At 43.6% G+C, this 20,691-nt stretch overlaps 1 protein-coding gene across 3 annotated transcripts in view; it reads left to right on the top strand.

The window, feature by feature from the left end:
* The window catches only part of INTS4 (integrator complex subunit 4), a 52,844-nt gene that overhangs the window by 2,121 nt on the left and 30,032 nt on the right, over nt 1-20,691 (top strand). For all 3 annotated transcript variants that reach the window (XM_034759097.1, XM_034759096.1, XM_034759095.1), the window contains exons 3-12: nt 5,156-5,273; nt 6,468-6,574; nt 9,634-9,819; nt 11,266-11,316; nt 12,676-12,764; nt 13,086-13,206; nt 13,939-14,010; nt 15,076-15,250; nt 17,766-17,971; nt 19,650-19,792. In XM_034759097.1, coding sequence (XP_034614988.1) covers nt 5,156-5,273; nt 6,468-6,574; nt 9,634-9,819; nt 11,266-11,316; nt 12,676-12,764; nt 13,086-13,206; nt 13,939-14,010; nt 15,076-15,250; nt 17,766-17,971; nt 19,650-19,792 — 1,268 coding nt within the window. The remainder of the gene's footprint in view (nt 1-5,155; nt 5,274-6,467; nt 6,575-9,633; nt 9,820-11,265; nt 11,317-12,675; nt 12,765-13,085; nt 13,207-13,938; nt 14,011-15,075; nt 15,251-17,765; nt 17,972-19,649; nt 19,793-20,691) is intronic.

Raw genomic sequence — 20,691 nt, forward strand, 5'->3', positions numbered from 1 at the left:
AGGCCACGCCCCCTGCTCATGACTCTGGTGTACCGGTAAGTCCTTTAAGTTACTTTCACCTTTGGTTCCTCTGCACCTGTTGACTTTCCCCCAGCCCTAGGTTTGAAAAGTGCATTACTACCTCTTTAATTTTACATGCCAGCAATCTGGTTCTGTTTTGGTTTAGGTGGAGCCCATCTGTCCTGTATAGGTTCTTCCTTTCCCAAAAGTTTTCCCATTCCTAATAAATGTGAATCCCTCCTCCAAACACCATCATCTCATCCACACATTGAGACCCTTCAGTTTTGCCTGTCTAACTGACCTGTGTGTGTAACTAGAAGCATTTCAGAGAACTCTACCATTGAGGTTCTGGACTTTAATCTATTACCTAGCTGCCTAAATTTGGCCTCCAGGACCTTTCACCTACCTTTCTCTATGCCATTGGTACCTACATGTACCACGACTACTGGTTCCTCCCCAGCACTGCACATAAGTCTGTCTGTCTATGTCTCGAGAGGTCCACAGCCTTCACACCTGGCAGGCAATTTGCCATGCAGTTCTTTCGGTCATCACTAACCCAACTATCGGTATTTCTAATAATCAAATCCTCCCCATTACTATTACCTGTCGCTTCCCAATAACAGGGGTCCCCTCCCCCAGAGTGCTATCCTCAGTGTGCAAGGATGCCATGACATAATCTAGAAGAAGGAAGGTTCCCACTATGGGATTGTTTCTGTCTGCTCTAGTTTAATGTTCTCCTTCCTTGATACTTTCCTCCTCCTCCTCAGTGGCCCAGAGGTTGTTTGAATGGGGGTGGGACCTCTCAATTGTGTCCTGGAAAGTCTTGTCTAGATACCTCTTTGTCTCCTTTAGCTCCTCCAGTTCAGCCATTCTGGTCTCAAGACCCTGTACTTTGTATCTGAGGGCCATGAGCTGCTTGCACCAAATGCATATGCATGCCACCTGCCCACAAGGCAGATACTCATACGTGCTGTTTTCAGTGCAGTAAACTGGATAGCCCCCACTCCGTTACTGGACTTCTGGCTGCATTGTTTGTACAGATGCCAGGGGGATTTGTGTGTGTGTGTTTTTTGGGAGGGTTGGGTGGAGAGAGAGTGGTTATTGGCCTAAGTTTAGAGAATGTTTGTTAGGTGTATTTGGCTCTCCTGCTCATTCTCTAAACTCCCTTGCAAAAGCCTCCTGTTTGCTAGCTCCTCTGATACTTATAAGCTGGCTTTTTAAACCCCTGGTCTCCGAGTTAGCTCCACTTCTTTTTCAGGGGATCCTAAAGGGATTAGGGATGAAAGGATGACGGGCTAGAGCCTTGTTAGGAAGCTCTCAGCTTGGCCTAGCAGGCAGCTAGGCTCAGCACACAGCCCCCCAAACACACCCCACTATAAACTTCAATGAATCAGGCAGACAGCAAGCAAGCATGCACACAACAACAAACAGACAGACAACAAACTCACCCCAAGGTTCACATAGTTGCTCCTCCTTCACCTGGAGAACTCCCTTGTAAAACTCTCCTGTTTGCTGCTACTGTAGGCTGCTCGGTGTCCTATGTGAAAAGAGTTGGTGGTCTAAGCCAGTGGTTCTCAACCAGGGGTACGCAGAGGTCTTCCAGGGGTACATCAACTCATCTAGATATTTGCCTAATTTTACAGCTGGCTACATAAGCACTAGTGAAGTCAGTCCAAACTAAAATTTCATACAGACAATGACTTGTTTATACTGCTCTATGTACTATACACTGAAATATAAGTACAATATTTATATTGTGATTGATTTTTTTTTAACAATTATATGATAATTAGAAGTGAGAAAGTAAGCAATTTTTCAGTAACAGTGTGACTGTGACACTTGTATTTTTATGTCTGATTTTTTTAATCAAGTGGTTTTAAGTGAGTGAAACTTGAGGTACACAAGACACATCAAACTCCTGAAAGAAGTACAGTAGTCTGGAAAAAAATCCCAGATTTGTGGTTAATTAGCATTCTGGTTGGCAATTTCAGCAGAAAGGCCAAGAAGCAAGTTGGCATGCAGGATGAAATACAGCAGAACCCTGTTTATCTGATCTAATTGGGACCGGGCCCATATTGGATAATCAAAAATTAGAATAATCCAGAGAATGGGAAAGTGTGAGGCTGCAGCGCCGTCTAGTGGCCACAGGAGAGATCGCTCACTTCTGGACCTGTGTGCGCTGGTTGTTAGGTTAATATGGAGAGCCAGATAATGTAGGGTCGGATAAACGGGGGTCTACTGTATGTTATCTCTGCAGATGGTCCCTAAGGGTAGAGCCCTGCGCGGATAGAAAATTCGTAGCCACATCCAATCCGCAAACATGGTCCGCGGATATAAAGTGGATATCCGCAGATTTGCAGGGCTCTAGCTGTAAAATTTGGATACGCATACATCTGCAAACATGGTCTGCAGATATCCTCAGATTCGCGGGACTCAAGGGTCATGGTTGTGTCATACTAGCAGGGCAGTGTGCAGGAAGCTTGTAAAACTGCTCTGTTGCCCCGCTGTACCTGCTCTGTGGACATTTTAGTTCAGACTCTAGGCTGTCAGTTTGACCCATGTCAGCAGCTCTCAGCTAACTAATAAATGAATAATGAAAAGATGTATACTTTGTTGGCACCTAGGTAATAGTCCTCTCCCTAATCTATACATCCAGACCTCAGTGTGAATAATAGATCTGCACAGCAAACTGAAACTTTGCTTCTGAACATCCTCAGGATGGTTCCCTTTTTAAGTAATCATTACTTCCCCTGTTGATGAAGTCACAAGGGGAATTGCTTTGGTCATTTTCAACCAACTAACCTGGTATCTGCAAAGGTATGAAATTCAGAACAATCCTTCTGGAATTTAATTTTGTGAACCCCATCCTGTTTTATCAAATTATGTGGGAGCTCCCTGTTATAATTGCTATTACTCCCTTTCCAAGATGCTTGGTTGAAGACTATTTCTTGCTCTCTTTTTGTGCATGTGCACAGGCTGAGAGGTAGCTTGTTCCCACAGTGTCCTCAAAAGCATTAGCAATCATACCAAGGTGGTAACTGCTTCATGAATACCTAGATAGGTTGTTAATTTCAACGTGCTTTTTTCTATATTCTCTTACATTTTATCTTTTAGTATGTCTTCACTACCTGCCAGATCTTCCCCCATGCAGACCCTGGCTGACCCCTAGCCTCTCCCATTCAGTTGGGCACATCCGCCCCTGTCCCCATGTGTTCCTGCATCCCCATGCGTCCTTGCACCCCTGTCCATGTGTCCCTCAACCCCCACTCAGACACCCCCATCCCCGTGTGGCCTTGCACCCCCTTCCCCTGTGTGGCTCTATACCCCCCTCCCCTATCCCCATGTGTCTCTGTGCCCCTACCCAGCCACTCCCCTGTCCCGATGTAGGTCTGCAGCCCAGCCCCCATCGTCATGTGGCCCTGCACCTCCCTGCCTCCTGTGGCCCTGTGCCTCCATTCCCATTCATCCCCTGCCCCAGTCTGTCCTCCACCACTAGCCTTTATGAGACCCTGTCTGACCCCACCCAGCATCCCACGCTGTCTGTCTCCCCATAGCCCCTGTCTCCTGACCTGGCGTGACAGGCTCCGCGAAAGCGGCTCTGCAGGTTCTTTCTCTTCCCTTGATGGCCGGGAGCTGTTGCGTTCTTTTGCCGCAGTGCCCTTGGTGGGCAAAAGGCGGAACTGCAGCAACATTTCAGTGGAAGCTTTTTTCTGTGTAAAAAATTAAAAATATGCACGGCTCATTAATTATGCACGCAGTAGCGCAGAATTCCCCCAGGAGTAATATTGCAAGAGCACTAAGTCGTCATTCTTCAGGGCATAGGTTGCTCTCCAGCTAGAATTATGAAGAATTGCTCTCCATTGGCATATTGCATTATGGAGTGGATGCCTTTGAAGCCTCTGCCATTGTCCACTGTTTCAGGCAGAACATTAAACCATGTGAACCATTTGTGATGGAATCCCCAGGGTGCAGCCTGGGACTGTGGGACCGCTCTCCCAAGGTATAGAATGTCATACATCAATGTGTGATATTATTGCAGTTCTGATATTCAGGGTCCCATGATTGCTTGGCCACATAATGTAACTGTAGTTCTTACAGATCTTGACTCCACAGTCTAAGGGCTTGTCTACACTGGCACTTTCCAGCGCTGCAACTTTCTCGCTCGGGGTGTGAAAAAACACCCCCCTGAGCACAGCAAGTTTCAGTGCTGTAAAGTGCCAATGTAGACAGTGCACTAGGTGGTAGCTATGACCCTCATGAAGGTGGGTTTTTTAGAGCTCTCTCCCTGTGCTCTTCCACGACTATACAAGCCATGTTAAAGCGTTGCCGGTGTAGACTAGCCCTTAGTTAGATTTCTCTTATACCCTTACGGTAGGGAACATTTCCAAGTATGACCTGATGCATAGTTGTCTTCCTAACTCTGCAGACAGCCTGAATCAGTAACTCTGAGAGATGTGGACTGCTCCTACTCATTTAGATGGGATGTTGATTCTGATGCCTAATGATGGCAACGTGATTATCACCAGAAACTTTTCCCATTGAATAAATTGGCAGAAATCCATAGCTAATACACTTATTGTTATCTTTGGATGCAGCGAGGCAGCTTTCTCCTGTGTTTGTAGGCAGTGACACAAGACACACATCCTCCCCAGTGCTAAAAGCCTCAGCTGCTTCCTTTGTGCTAAACCCCAAACTACTTTTTGACACATTCTGGGTGCCAAAACTCCCAACTCCCTCTACCCACCTTCTAAAATCCTCTATCTTTCCCATCAATAATTGTTACAATACATTCGTGTTGTCAATAGAAAACTCTCCTGCATGCTGAAGACTGAAAAGGTACAGTGTAAAACTGAAACCATTTGAGCCATCTGAATTTAGTATCAAAATAACAGGGAATACTTTCTGTCTGTGCATTACTCATTTCATATTCAGTGAAAGAACTCTTTTGAAATGTTCTGGGAGCTACCACGGGAATCTTAGTATGCCATCAAATTTAGCATTGCAGTGCTGCAGTAATTAGTGCCAGTGAGGGGGTGGCTCCAGTCCTGACAGCCATGGTTTTGTGCTGTATGTGGGTCCTGGCCTGTGTTTCACTATTTTATGATCTTTAAGCTGAAAAGAGAGCAGAGGAGACCATCATTCCTTTCATCCCTAGGAGAACGATGCCTCTGTGAGATTGAAGATTGCTTCCTTGCTAGGTTTGTTATCGAAGACGGCAGGATTTTCTCCAGACTGCATTATGGATGATGCCATTAACACGCTTCAAAATGAGAGTAAGTCACACTTCAGATCTAATTTAAAATCAAGTCAGAATCCTCCAGACTTTGTACATCTGAGGCAGTGGTCTCTAACCTTTTTACGCACAAGATCACGTTTCGAATTTAAGATCAACCCAGGATCTACCCTGCCCCCTTCCTTGAGGCCCGCCCTGCTCACTCCATTCCCCACTTCCTCCATCGCTCGCTGTCCCCCACCCTCACTCACTTTCACCGGGCTGGGGCAGGGGGTTGGGGTGCGGGAGGGGGTGCAGGCTCTTAGCTGGGGCCAAGGGGTTCGGAGTGTGGGAGGGGGCTCCGGGCTGAGCCTGGGGCAGGGGGTTGGGATGCAGGAGTGAGGGGTGCAAGGTCTGGGAAGGAGTTTGGATACAGGGGTCATATGGTCACATTGCACCTAATCTCATAGAATCCACTGGACGTTTCATGAGTTTTACTTTTTATTAGTGTCATTTGTGGTTTATAGATCCAAAATCCTTCAGGGATTGTCACAAATCAGTGTAACAATCTCAGCTGTTGGGTGTGCATTGGCTGAGCCTGAGGCAGGAGGTTGGGGTACAGGAGTTGAGGGGTGCAAGCTCTGGGAGGGAGTTTGGTGCAGGAGGGAGCTCTGGGCTGGGGCAGAGTGGGGTGAAGGAAGGGGTGAGGGGTGTTGGCTCTGGGAGGGAGTTTGGTGCAGGAGGGAGCTCTGGGCTGGGGCAGGGGATTGGGGTACAAGAGGGGGTGCGAGATGCAGGCTCCGGCTGGGAGGCGCTTACCACAGGCAGCTCCCGCTTGGTGGCGCAGCGGGGCTCAGGCGAAGATCATGATCGACTGGCAGAGGCTCCAGGATCAGCCAGTCGCAATCGACGGGTTGGTGACCACTGATCTAAGGACTGTGGCAAGACTCCTACGTGAACACAAACAGCCTAAGTATACGATTGGGGATTATTGCTCAGAGGGAACACTATTTCCTCCCCCCTCTTATTCTCTATTTTTATGACCAGTGGAAAATCCTATCCTGACATTCTCAGGGCATTCTCAATTGCCAGTCAGTGGGATTTAGGCACTTTCGGAAATTCCATCCCGTGAGCACATCATTTATGTACTACGCACAGTGGTATATCCGTTTACTTGCAACGTAGACAGTGAGATCTCTGTAGGCTCACGAAATTAGTAAAGAGATATGAAACCTTTCACTGTTTTGTTTGACAGAGTCCCACCAAGTTCTTGCTCAGCTGCTGGATACCCTGTTGGTGATTGGGACGAAACTCACAGAGAACCCAGCTGTCAGAATGAGACTGCTAGATGTAGCCTGCAAGGTAAGATAGTCTTATTGATGAAGAAAATATGCTTTAAAGGCCAAATTCTGCTCCCAGGTACTCATGTAGCTTGTGCTGAAATCAAAGGAAGTTGCATGCACATATCTGGGAGGAGAGATTCACTCTAAATTTTAAGAAGAACAGGCACCTTAGAGACTAACAAATTTATTAGAGCCACAAGTACTCCTGTTCTTCTTTTTGCGGATACAGACTAACACGGCTGTTACTCTGAAACCTGTCTAAATTTTAAATATGCATCATTGATGTTACCAGAATTTTTATCAGAGGGGTAGCCGTGTTAGTCTGAATCTGTAAAAAGCAACAGAAGTTAGTCTCAAAGGTGCCACAGGACCCTCTGTTGCTTTTTACAGAATTTTTATGTTTGGCAATGCAAAAAATCTACATAACAAAAAGTGTCCAGTACACGGAAACCTTCAAAATCTCTAAAACTGAATTAATGAGATTCTTGCAGCCCCAAAATAGCAGCTACGACCTACTTGTTAAAATTCGTATTCATCTCAGTTTTCATACTCTCCACTTACTTGTTCATGTACAGATTTGCAAATGTGGTTAAAAGTTGTTCCTGTTTTCCTGATGGGATTACTGGTGCATTGAGAAGCCAGGTGAATAGAACGATCTTAAATTTGGATATGGACATTGTCTTTCTACCTGTCTGCAGTTCACCTAGCATCCCAATGGTTCTACGTAAATCCAGATTCCCTAATTTGTAGGCCTGTCCTCAATCCACTAGACCACAGTTGCCTTTTATATTTAAAAAGACAAAGGAAATGAAGCTCAGAATTCATAGATAATGTTAGTTGACATTAGTTTGCAGCATTTAGGGCAGGGGCGGGCAAACTTTTTGGCCTGAGAGCCTCATCAGGTTTCAGAAATTGTATGGAGGGCTGTTTAGGGGAGGCTGTGCCTCCCCAAACAGCCAGGTGTGGCTGGCCACCCGCCCCCCCATCTGGCCCCCCCCCCCGCTTCTTCCCCCCTGACGGCCCCCCCGGGACTCCTGCCCCATCCACCCCCCCGCCCCCCACCGCTGTCTGTCCCCTGATTGCCCACAGACCCCCTGCCCCTAACTGCCCCCCGCTGCCCCATCCAACCCCCCCCCTCTCCCTTCCTGACTGCCCCCTGGGACTCCTGCCCCATCCAACAACCTCTTCTCCCTGACTGCCCTCAGACCCCCCACCCCTAACTGCCCCCCACCGCCCCATCCAACCCCCCCTCTCATTCTTGACGGCCCCCCCGGGACCCCTGCACCCATTCAACCACCCCTTCTCCCGGTCCCCTGACCGCCCCTGGAACCCCCACCTGTGACTGCCACCCACCGCTCCATCCAACCCCTCCTCTTCTTCCTGACTGCCCCCCCCCACCTCGGACCCCTGCCCCATCCAACCACCCCTTCTCCCTGATTGCCCCCGGAACCCCCACCCTCTGACCGCCCCCACCCCTATTCACACCCCCAGCCCCTGACTACCCCCCGAACTTCCCTGCCCTCTATCCAAACCTTCCCTGCTCCCTTACCGCGCTGCCGGGAGCACCAGTGGCTGGTGGCCCGGCTGCACCAGGACAGGCAGCCGTGCTGCCCGGCTGGAGGCAGCCGCGCAGCACAGAGCGCTGGATCAGGCCGGGCTCTGCATCTGCGCTGCCCCAGGAGCTCGCAGCCCCACTGCCCAGAGCATTGCGCTGGTGGTGCAGTGAGCTGAGGCTGCGGGGGACGGGGGACAGTAGGGCAGAGGCCAGCGGCTAGCCTCCCGGGCCAGGAGCTCAGGGGCCGGGCCCGTGGGCTGTAGTTTGCCCTCCTCTGCTTGAGGGGGTATTATTTTTGAGGCTTATGCAGTAAATGTTATCTGACTTCCACACCTGCTACCTCTTTCCCTCAGCACTCATGTCTCACATAAGAGCCCTAGTAAAGATAAAAGAAACAAAGAGCTCTGTGTAAGCTTGAAAGCTTGTCTCTTTCACCAGCAGAAGTTGGTCCAATAAACAATATTACCACACTCATCTCGTCTCAAGAAAACAGTGTCTGTTTATAGCTAAAATAATTTTGTTGTTAAAGGGAGAAAATATACCGACTCTAAAGTTTGATTTGACCAATAAGCCTTTTGACCATTCTGAATTTGCTACAATTATGTCTGTAACCAAAGTACATTCTATTCATGGAGTAGCGCGTTGAATAAAAATCACAGAATGAGTTGCCATGTGAGTTAATAAATTATCCATAATTACCTATTTCCCTTTTGGTATTTTAATAAAAAAATTATCTGAGTCTGTGAGTCACTCTCCTTCTTTAAATTTAAATTTTAAAATATGCTGCTTATCCTTGGTTTATGATCAATCCTCTAGTAAAGTGTTAGAGGAGGAGAATATATAAGAAGAAATTGTATTCTACTAAAAGATCTTTAAAATGCTTTTTTGGGAGGGATTTAATAGTGTATGTTTCATTGATTTCAGTGTCAATCTGTTGTGGGACAGGAATCCTTGTTAGGACTACTAAATTTAAGGGTATCTTTGAAGGTACTGAAGTCATATAAACTCTGAGACAGTTTTGGTATGAGCACAAGACTGGGAACTAGGAACTCTTGCATTCCAACTTTGATACTTAACTGTAAAATGGGGAGGATGGTTCTAAGTGCCAAATATCTTTGCTGCATGAGCAGTTACTCATTTTGTGTGTGCTGCTTAGGATGTGCAATGTTTTGCCTAAATTACACCTGCAACTGTTTTTGAAAGTAATGCCCCAGGAGACAGCTTATTTTAATTGGTTGCCAAAAAAGCAGTTTTCTATGGAGAGAACTGTAATGTATGTGTGTGTCAAATTTCTGATTAAACTTCTTCATGAAATTGTTATTCTGTAGGATTGATAATGTATAGAATAAAATAAGTATCAAATATTTGAAGGAAAGCTACTATTGGATTTTTTCCCCTGAAAACTGTGGTAACTTTAAAACAAAACACAAATATTTGGGAGACTTCATCTCATGTGAAAGAGTTTGCTGCTTAAAAGGATAAAATACCAAGAAAAACATTTCTTATTCTATTCCATTACACAGTATCTGACGGACTCGTCCCATGGTGTCAGAAACAAGTGCCTCCAGCTGATTGGCTATCTTGGATCTGTGGAAAAAGGTGCCCCAAAAGAAGTTGAAAGCCTGGCTACAAAAGATGTCCAGAAGATAATAGGGGACCACTTTAATGACCAGGACCCTCGTGTTAGGACTGCAGCTATAAAAGCTATGGTAAATGCTGCTGCACACTTAAATGTGTTAGGAGTAGCTCAAGAAAACTTGTAAGTGGTTGTAAATTGAGCCAGAAAAACCTCAAACACAGGTGATTTATTAAGTCATTGTGGTAAATGTGAGAATTAAAGTTACCCAAGTTTCAATTAAATTGGCCTAGAACTAGTGTGAGGGGAATATCCAGATTCTTGTACAATAGATTAGTAGAGGATAAATATATATTTTGGAAGTTTATCATTTTAGTGACTTCAGATTTTTTGGTGTGTGTATATATAAGAAAATCAGGCACATTCTGATTAGCAATAAATATGCTTTCCTTGCTTTAGCTTTGGTTATGGTCAATACTGACCACTCCAACTAATGCTTGTTGGGATATAGCGTCAGAAGGTTGCTGATGGAAGAACTACTACTTCAGAAACTTGAAAAATCCAAGAGAAAGTTTATGCTTAAAAATAGTGTTTCTGCAGTGCTCAGTAATCATGTTAACTGGGTGTCCAGCAACTGTTAGTAAGGTAAACCCGTTTCCATGTGGGGATGGAGGATATTCAAATTAACACCTGTTAAATGCTGCCTCTTTTTCAGAAGTTTAATACAGGATTTCAGTAGGGTCTGGCTGGGATCTCCCTCTGCTCTTTCCATCCACTTCTGTTGTATTTTAATAACTTTCTTTACGGGTATTTTTTTAAATGTGTTCATGTGACTTTTTATGGTTAAATTGAATGTCCAAACCTAGACTCTTATTGCCAGGACAATTTACTATCACAGCACAAAAGCTTCCATCGTTCTGTGGTTTGAGACCAGAAGGCATTCTTTGGAGGCACCAAAAAACCTTGCCCATGACTATTTTGCTACTGTTTTAATATTTTTTCTTCATTTGTAAATTGTAATCTGCAGAGGCCCGTCTAGAAAAGATAAATGCTTTTCTTTCAGATGACAGCCTACCGGATAGTCTTCCCATGTATAGGGAACATATATAATTCTATCTTACTATTTATACTTCAGAAACTCATATGGAGCTACAGTATTCTGTGTAGAAATTGTCTGTGGTTGCTAGAGAAGTTTCTACAGCTTTGCTGGGTCAGTAGTTGAGAATGTTTTCAGGACAAGAATTTATTGAGAATTCATGTTGTCAAGCACAACTCTTCAGAATGGAGAAAGATGGTGTTATTGGAAGCAGTAATGTAAAAACCAAGTATGATGGAGACAAACTTTATACCAAAGTCTAGATAATTATTTATTATAATAAGATGAGAATATTTAATTCAACAGAGGTCATGTAATGGTTGAATGTAGCAGAGAATCAACTACTATAGCAATCAATTATTATGGGATTCAAGTGGTAAACAATGGTAATCAAATGGCAGAGACAATAGCAATGAAAATTGACTATCTTATTTAAAACCATGTGGTAATGCATCTATTTGTTTTTTTCTTCTCCTTTTATAGCTGCAGCTACATGAAAGAGGATTAAAATTGCAGCAGACTATTTACTGTCAGGTAATGCCTTATTAAATATTGTGCAAGTTCCTTTTTAGCTTCTGTGACAAAGTAGTTCAATAGGAAAGGAAGTATGTTCAAGGATAATGAAGCTGTGGAGATGATGTAATTTGCGGTCAGCGCATGTAGTTAGCTTATATGCATCATTGTCTTTGGTAGCTTGAAAATGCAAGTCTTTTTAAAATCCTAGTTTTCTCAGCTACAATAGTCCAGATATGTATGTATGCTTTTACTGGAGGAGGGAGAGGGTTCTGGAAGAGGTGAGACAATTTAGTAATTATGGCCTGATCCTGCAGTCTAATCTGTGCAAGGGGAGCCTTGCACACATGCAGAGTTTTCCAAGCATTCCATGGCCTGGGCCCAGGATATCTAAAAGACTGTCTGAAGCGCTGGGACAAAGACCTGGTTGACCACTATGCTCCTCTGGCATCATGGAACTCTCTACTTTAAGAGTAAAGCTTGTCTGTGCAGGAGACAGAACTTTCTCTGGGGGATTGAGACTGTGGAATGAACGCCGCCAAGAGCTAAGCACCATCACAAATCCCTCCACTTTCTGCTCCTAGTGCAAAGTGCATTTTTTTACCTGTCTTCTCTTATGTAAACTCATAGCAACAGGTATATTTATGGGGAGGGGTGGGGGGAAACCCTACCAAAACAAGATACTCCACTGCACACGAAGAGAGGATGAGCGACCAAACATGTGGCAGGTGTGTAGTCACATTGCTTAATGTACTGCTGGAAGGTGCTCATACTATGGTGATGAACGCAGTATAAGAACCTGAACAGAATTAAATAGTTTCATTGATGTTCCGATGAGGATGGGGTCTACCTTCATGGATAAAGTTTCAGGATCAAGGCCTATGAAAATGAGAATAATATGGAGCATAGTCAGTTGTAGTGAGGACAGGTGCTGTGCAACATGCTTCACATGTCTCTGTGTAGTTCAGCCAGTCCTAGAGCTCACCTGAGCAGAGCTAACCAATCTGATAAGTATTGCACTGGATTTGTGTAATGGACAAAGGTCTGGTAGGACTAGGTTGAGATAACCAAATGCATTTTGATTCCTAACCTGACCTAGCTGGGATAGAATCTGTACTTTATCAACCCCGATATAACGCTGTCCTTGGGAGCCAAAAAAACTTACTGTTAGAGGTGAAACCGCATTATATCGAACTTGCTTTGATCCGCCAGATTGCGCAGCCCCACCTCCCCAGAGCACTGCTTTACCACGTTATATCCGAATTCGTGTTATATCGGGTCACGTTATATCGGGGTAGAGATGTAAGAGAGTTTAATGGAAGCTTAAATGTAAACCTGGTGCAGGGGTTTAAGATTAATATTTGGAAACCTTCATTTCAGGCTTGCAAACTGCTCTCAGATGATTATGAACAGGTACGCAGTGCTGCAGTTCAGTTGATCTGGGTCCTCAGTCAGCTGTATCCTGAGAGGTATGTGCTGTATGCAAAATGATTAAAAAAGTTATACAGGAAGGGAATAAGCATGCTAGTTCTGAAGGTTTTGTCTTAGAGAAGTCCCTTATGTAGTGGTTTGAAAGGCTATGTATATTAAATGCCTATAGCCTGATAAGCCAAAAGGGGGTTGACATGTTGGACTAGATGACTTTTGTTTTGTTTTGTTCCTAAGATTCCTTATGTTATATAGTAGTAGTACAGCACTGTTTATTTCATTGGCCTTTGTATAAAATGTGTTATCCTTCATGGCAAAGTCTCAGCACAGTGATTTATATTGTGTGCCTTTGTCTTATTCAGCATTGTACCAATTCCTTCTTCCAATGAAGAAATTCGCTTAGTTGATGATGCATTTGGAAAAATATGTCACATGGTCAGTGATGGCTCATGGGTTGTTAGAGTGCAAGCTGCTAAACTGTTGGTAAGTTTCCTTGTTATTCTCATGTCCTCTTGGTAGAAGGTCACAGTATGTTGCCTTTTTTGCCTATGTTTGGGAAAGAAGGATGTGAGGAGAGCATTAATGTTCTGACTTTTGTTTACTGGATTTGCTGGTTGATACTGTGTATGATGTCAGTGTCTAGATCAATTGATTTCTGCCAAAATTTCAAGGCAGTTTTGAGGGGAGAGGTGGAGCTAGCGTATATGCAGATCCATTAGAAAATAGCTTCCCAGCTGGGGATTCACAGCTGTTCCCTCCTCTGCGCGGAATGGACTCCTCAGCACAACCAAAATCTCATTTATGGCCCCCAACTTCAAAGCCAGGTTTTTAGATCCCTAGCTAGGACCAACTAATAGATGGAGAACAGGAGTACTTGTGGCACCTTAGAGACTAACACATTTATTTGAGCATAATTTGTTAGTCTCTAAGGTGCCACAAGTACGCTTGTTCTTTTTGCGGATACAGACTAACACGTCTGCTACTCTGAAACCTATAGATAGAGAGTGGGGTGTTGTGATGAATTTATATGCGGACACTCATAAACTCTTAAAAGCTCCTATATACTGCAATGACGAGCACTATATAAACCCCTTGAAATACAGAAATGAGTGGTCGCTGTGCTGGGATGTGTCACTTAGCAGATTCTATTGCCTTACATTCATAACCATCTTGGTTCTTCACATAATGTGTTGTTTGTTTGTTTGTTTTCTTCAGGGATCCATGCAGCAAGTTAGTTCCCATTTCTTGGAGCAGACACTTGACAAGAAGCTGATGTCAGATTTGAGGGTACATAAACCTTGTCTTTTATTATTTTATTCTCCCTCTCCCCCCCCCCCCCCAAGCATACTCAAATTGCACAACAGGTATGTTAATGTCAAACATACTTGTTTATCTTTTCCATGCCTCAGGGCAATTGAGAGTTGATTGATTGTGACAGGTTGACTTTAATCTAACAGAAAATGAAGCCTAAACTGCTTCATTAGCTTTTCTGTTCTTGTAATAAATCACTCCTGAGGCTGTGGAGGTTTCATTGAGGAGAGAGTGGGATTAGCATGCCATGTTGACACCATCTTGTTTCAGAGCTTCTCTCTTATTTATTGTGAACAGAAAGATTGTGTTCCAGTTTTGGGAACATGCTATAGTACAAGATCTTACAGGATCTCTTTGGCAGTCATTTCAAATGACTTAATGCTTAGAATTGGGACTCTTGGGGTTTTTTGTTTTTTTTTTTGTTTTACCCTGACTTTATAGTTGATTCATATAGTGACCTTGGGCAAAATCCTTCTTCTCTTTGGCTCAATTTTTCCATCTAAAAAGGGGGTTAACTCATCTGTATCTCACAAGGATGATGGGGCTAAATTCATTAAAGTTTTTAAAGCGTATTGAGATCCTTGGTTGGATGGAAAGTGAATGTAAGGCTTTGTCTGCACTGGGCAAATGAATGAAGCGTGTTAGGAAATGTGCAGACATTAGCATTAAACCATGTGTTAATCAAAGCTAGTATCTAATATAGACAGACAGTCATGTTAAAGTGGTAGGGCTTAACTGCAATTTAACAGGGGTAACCAAAGAATCGTGTTTTAAAGATATGTTAATTAAACCACGTTAGATATAATTCTTTTCCCAGTGAAAACAAAGCACAAAATATTGAGTAATTTTTCACATAAGAGGAGGATAGCTTTCATGTCTCTCTGCAATTACATCTCTTCCTCCTATCAGTGTTGAAGCCTCTTGCTATAACCTTGTTATGGAACCAGAGCAAGTCAGTTAATGCACCAATAGTTCCTTTAAAATTTAATAGTCTTTGATTACAACCCAGATGTATCATAATCATAATATTTGTTTTCCCAGCGGAAGCGCACTGCACATGAACGAGCCAAAGAGCTTTACAGCTCTGGGGAGTTTTCAAGTGGCAGAAAATGGGGAGACGATGCACCCAAAGAAGAAATAGACACAGGCGCTGTGAACTTGATTGAATCGGGAGCTTGTGGGGCTTTTGTTCATGGCCTGGAAGATGAAATGTATGGTGAGTGTTAACTTCGTATGTGGCAGCCAAAGAGAGGAGGATTTGAATGTAAAGTTGCTAACATACTGGATAATGTAGCCTTCCAAAATTCATGTTGCCTGGAACAGATCTTATTTTAAAAAAAAAAAAAGTGGCCAATAACATTGCAAGGTTTTTTTTTTTTTTTCCTTACCATCTCGGTGAGGGTGAGCAAGTAGATTTTGTTCCCAGTTGGTAAATATTCATGACTTTGCAAGACTGAATTAATGTTAGCTCAGCACTTTGGACAGGCAAAGCATTCTGTATTAGGGTACCCTGAAATCAATCATTTTTTATAAGCAGTTAATTTAGGTACGTGTGTGAGGAAAAGAGTGTCTACTTCTATTGTTCAGGGACCAGATCCAGCTCCCACTGATGTGTTTTTATTGACTTCAGTAAGCTAGATTGGGTCCTAAATTGGAAATTTTAATTGCTGGAAGTGGACAGATTCTCTAGAGTCTAGAGAAAGGGGAAATTACGTTAATCTTACAACAATTTAAAGCATGTTTGTCCTCTCTCGCTGGAAATAGTTTTAACAGAGTTGGCCAGCTGTAGTTTGGAGCACAACATTGGGACCCAAGCCCTGGAGTTCTAAACTTGGCTATGACAATGATACTGACCTTGTTGATCGGACTCACCAAGGTCACTTCACCTCTCTGCCCCAGCTTCCCCATCTCTGAATTGGGAATAATTCTTACTCCTTGTATCTCCATGGGGCTATTGAGAGGGTTAATGTTAGTGAAGTGCCTTGAACATGAAAATTTCTATGAGCTGTAATTTCTGATTGTTGCTTTTAAAATTTATCGCATGGATGGAGCGACATTAGAAAGTACAGAGTGTGCTCTAAAAAGTATCTCTGTAAAATCACTCTATAACACGTTGCTCTATGACTTCTGTATTAGGCTTGCTCAATTTGCAATTAAAATTACGTGATGTTTCTGTAAAAAAATCTTCCTGGGGGGATGTGAAAAATTACCTTGGTTCTTTCTGGCTTAATAATAAAGATTTTTCACTTGGAACAATTCTGATTTCCATACCACAATATCCAACTTGCTGTCACATAGATTTTATACTCTGCCAAATGTAGCATTTCTATCAATGAAGAATGGTTGACTTAGAATACACACAGATCTGGTGAACTGATGTGGAAATTAGTTATTTACACTGTCACCCCTCTGACCATTACTGCACTTTAAGTGCTATTGGCTACAATCCCACTTTATACACAGCATTGCAGCCTTCCCATGCACTGATTTTTAATCTGTATCTTAGTCTGCCTTGTCAGAGCAATATCAATGAAATGTGTTTTAATCTCTGCTGCCTTGACTGTAGTGAGTAGGTTGGTGGATGAGGGGAAAGGATCTATAAATAAGCAGACATCTTTCTCTGATAGTATTTTTTCCAGTTAATCAGAGGCATCAGGAGTCACCATGTTTTTCAAGAACAATAAGCCTAACATGCTACATTTGCAAGTTTTAATTCAGTGTTTTCAAGCTGAGCTTTTTTGCATGGAAAAATTGAAATATCTTATAACATGTCAGATTTGGTTCTGGCGTTTTTATGACCCAAAAGCTTGCAGAAACTAGATGAGTCTTTTGCCTTCATTTAGTGAATTACATGTGGAGGTACTTCAAATACCTACAGTGTTTTTCACAGCATGAATACATGTTGGCTGTTTGGCTATCCCTTCAGGTCTTTCCAATAACATGCATATTAATCATTCACATGGTACCTCTTCCCTTCTGAGGGATCACACAGCTCTAAACAAAGGGTTCTCAAACTTCATTGCACCATGACCCCCTTCTGACAACAAAAATTACTACAGGACCCCATGAGGGGGACCGAAGCCTGAGCCACCCAAGTCCCGTCACCCCGGGGGAGGGGCAAAGTCAAAGCCCCACTTCCCCTGGCCGGGGGACCCAGGCAGGGAGCCTGTAACCCGAGCCCTCAGGCTTGGGCTTTGGCCCCGAATCCCAGCAAGTCTAAGCCAGCCCTGGCGACCCAATTAAAATGGGGTCGCAACCCACTTTGGGATCCCAACCCACAGTTTGAGAACCACTGCAGGGTTCACTTGTTCTGCTATTGAAACACAGTCACCCTGGGGTGAAATGTAACGTTTGTAGAGAACTACACAGCAAGTGAAGGAAGGATGTGAAGAACACTCTAGACAATCGAAATGGCAGGAAGACTACAGGGAGGCAGAATGTAATTATCCAAACCCCTACTCCTGCAAAACACGTCATGGCTCTCTAATAATAAACTTTTTTTTTCCTCACCTGAAAATACCTTCAGTGTCACTTCAAATGGTAGCTTGTGCTGTTCAGAACTGGAGTGAATGATACCTAACTGAATCACCAGAGCTGTCTCTAGATTGTCCTTAGTGGTCTCCTATCAAAATTCTTACCCTTGCATAGCTTGAGGTCTGGCCACTAGGTGATATAGCTTTTGACCAGTATTAAAAATAACCCCAAATAAGATTTTTTTTCCCTTCTTTCAGAGGTTCGAATTGCTGCAGTTGAGGCCCTCTGTATGCTGGCTCAGTCTTCACAATCTTTTGCAGAGAAGTGTCTTGATTTTCTAGTAGACATGTTTAATGATGAGATTGAAGAGGTAAGATTGCAGTCGATACACACGATGAGAAAAATCTCCAACAACATAACGCTGCGAGAGGACCAGCTCGATACCGTGCTAGCTGTCTTGGAGGCAAGTGTTCTCTTTGGAAAGAGCTTCCCATGGTCATTGTCTTCGTTCTCCTAGAATTTATTACCTTTGATTTTTGTATGCATATGATATATGCTGATACAGAGTATGGTCTAAACTATCAAAAAAGCTAAAGTTGGATACCCAAAAATCAAGGCACCTAAAATCACTAATGATGTTTGAAAATTTAGTCCTACATCTTTTTTTGTTGTTTGTATTTCTACGCTGATTTATCACATTTCAGCTGGCATAATATGAATGATAACTGATGCTTTATATAGCATCTCTGATCCTGAAGGGTTTCCGAGCACTTTGGCTAATACTTTCCTTGTGATCCCTATGCCTGACCTTGCATGCGATGTTTTCATTGTCTCTCTCAAGTCCCTCCTTAGAACACACTTTCTTTGTGAAGCTTTGTCCACTCAGCAGTGTTATTTTATTTAAAAAAAAAAAAAAAAAAGACCAACACCAAACATTCTGCACAGCCCTGTGATACTTCCACCCTTTGGTCACCTGTTGCACTATCTTTGTTTAGTTAGACTGAGATTCTTAACGTCAAGGCTTCTGTTTCTTCTCATGGTGTTGGTATTCAGCAAATCGTAAATAAAAGAAAAAAATCTACCACTGATATGCAGCCACCTCTGGAGCAGAGCACACAAGCTTTTTAACAGCACACAGCAACACTGCATAAGTACTGGTAAAGAGGAAGAATAATGTGTGCATTTGAAACTACAGTGTGTATTTTAGGCAGGTAGAATGTAATTTTTCAAATTGGAATTCAGCTATGGTACAATAGTAAACACTTGTATAAATGGAGCTATAGGACCTCCATGTTATGGTGTATGTGAAAGGTGACACTTCTGGCAGCAAAGTGCCTCTTGAAGTGTTTTTCTGCCTTAAAAGGTGACTGCAAAAATGACATTTTGGGATTCCATATTTATTGTCTCATTGGATTCCAATATCAAGCTTTGTGCAGTTCAAAAGTAAAAAGATCTCCCCCCCCCGCCCCCCATCACCCCCGACTGCCAGCCTGGAAAACTCAGCCTAGGAACTGAGAGTCATTCTTGGCTCTGTTCATCCCATACATCATCTCCAGTAATAGATTTTGCAGGCCAGAATATGGCCTTCAGTGACACCTTTGCAAACCCATTCAATGCTGCCAGGGGCATAACTTCTTCCATTGAATGGGAACTTTGCCTGATTAAGGGCCTGCAGGCTCTAGCTTCAAATGCTGAATAAAGGAACACTTCTTCCTAAATGGCTAAATGTAGTTTTCAGCCATCATCTGCTTGGCCAGGCAATAATTACCCAGCACCTCTAAATATCTACGAGAGACTTTGTGCCTGAGGATACTGGTTGGTATATTTACCACTCCTACTGATTTTCATTTGAGAGAGTGAAGAGTGGAAAAGTTTTCATCTGTGAAAGGCAGCGCATGTGTAAGTGAGACATCTTGGCTGAGTTCAAAAGAAACAGAGCCTGCAGCAGGTGGGCTGGACTGATGGTCCTCTGGGTTTTGCTGTAACCTACTAGAAATAGCCATTGAATTTAGGGAACCTATGGGACTAATTCTACAAGCCAAGTAAAAAAATCAACATATTTAAAAAAAAAATATATATATATATACCCCCCCACACACACACACACGTGCATGCTAATAGTTAGAGCTCTTGGTTTTTAGGATTCCTCCCGAGATATTCGGGAAGCACTTCATGAACTACTGTGCTGCACCAATGTCTCGACTAAAGAAGGCATCCATCTTGCATTGGTGGAGCTGCTGAAAAACCTAACCAAATATCCTACTGACAGAGAGTCCATATGGAAGTAAGTGTTGCTTTTCTACATGCTTCTTGTTCACTTTTTTTAGCTTTCATATTTATTCTAATAACCAAGTCCTAAAGCCAATTAATGTTGTATTTAGCTGAGGGGTACAGTTGCTACTAGTCTGATTTCTTGTTATCCTGTAAATATTCTGAACAGAAGTGGTACTAAGCATTTTTCACACTGACATCTGAAATAGAGATTCTTCTTCGAGCGCTTGTTCATGTCAATTCCAATCAGGTGTGGGCGCGCGGCGTGCACAGTTGTCGGAAAGTTTTCCCTTAGCCGTTCCCGTCAGGTCGGCGGTGGAGCCCCCTGGAGTGGCGCCTGCATGGCACTCAGTATATGACCCAGCCGACCTGGCCCCTCCTCAGTTCCTTCTTACCACCAGTGACGGTCATTGGAACTGTGGTCGCTTGCCTAGCAAGAGCTTCCCTTAGCGTTCTTTCATATAATTAGCTTAGCCTAGTTTAGTTGTAGTTAGTCTTAGTTGTTAGTGTGTATATATTGTATGTAGTGAGGTTTGGGAGTGGGGTATCCCAGGCCCCGGGGCGTGCCACGGTCCCAATGCTTTAAACCCTGCAGAACCTGCAGCAAACCTATGCCAACGAGCAACCCCCACAACGCATGTCTGAAGTGTCTGGGGGAGACGCACCAGATAGATAGGTGCAAGATCTGCAGGGCTTTCCACCCCAGCACTAAAAAAGAGCGAGATTTCCAATTGAAGCAGTTGCGCATGGAATCCGCCCTTCGTCCCCAGTCTGCTGCGGAGTGCCAAGACCCTGTACTGAGCGCATCCGAACGGAGTGCCCCGGTATCGGTATGTAACACGGTGCAGAGGAAGGACTTTAGTCTAAGAGACCCTCTGCACCGGCGCTGTCTGGCACTGCAGGAGGCACAGA

Source organism: Trachemys scripta, chromosome 1, assembly GCF_013100865.1.
Source record: "Trachemys scripta elegans isolate TJP31775 chromosome 1, CAS_Tse_1.0, whole genome shotgun sequence".
Classification (NCBI taxonomy): Eukaryota; Metazoa; Chordata; order Testudines; family Emydidae; genus Trachemys; species Trachemys scripta.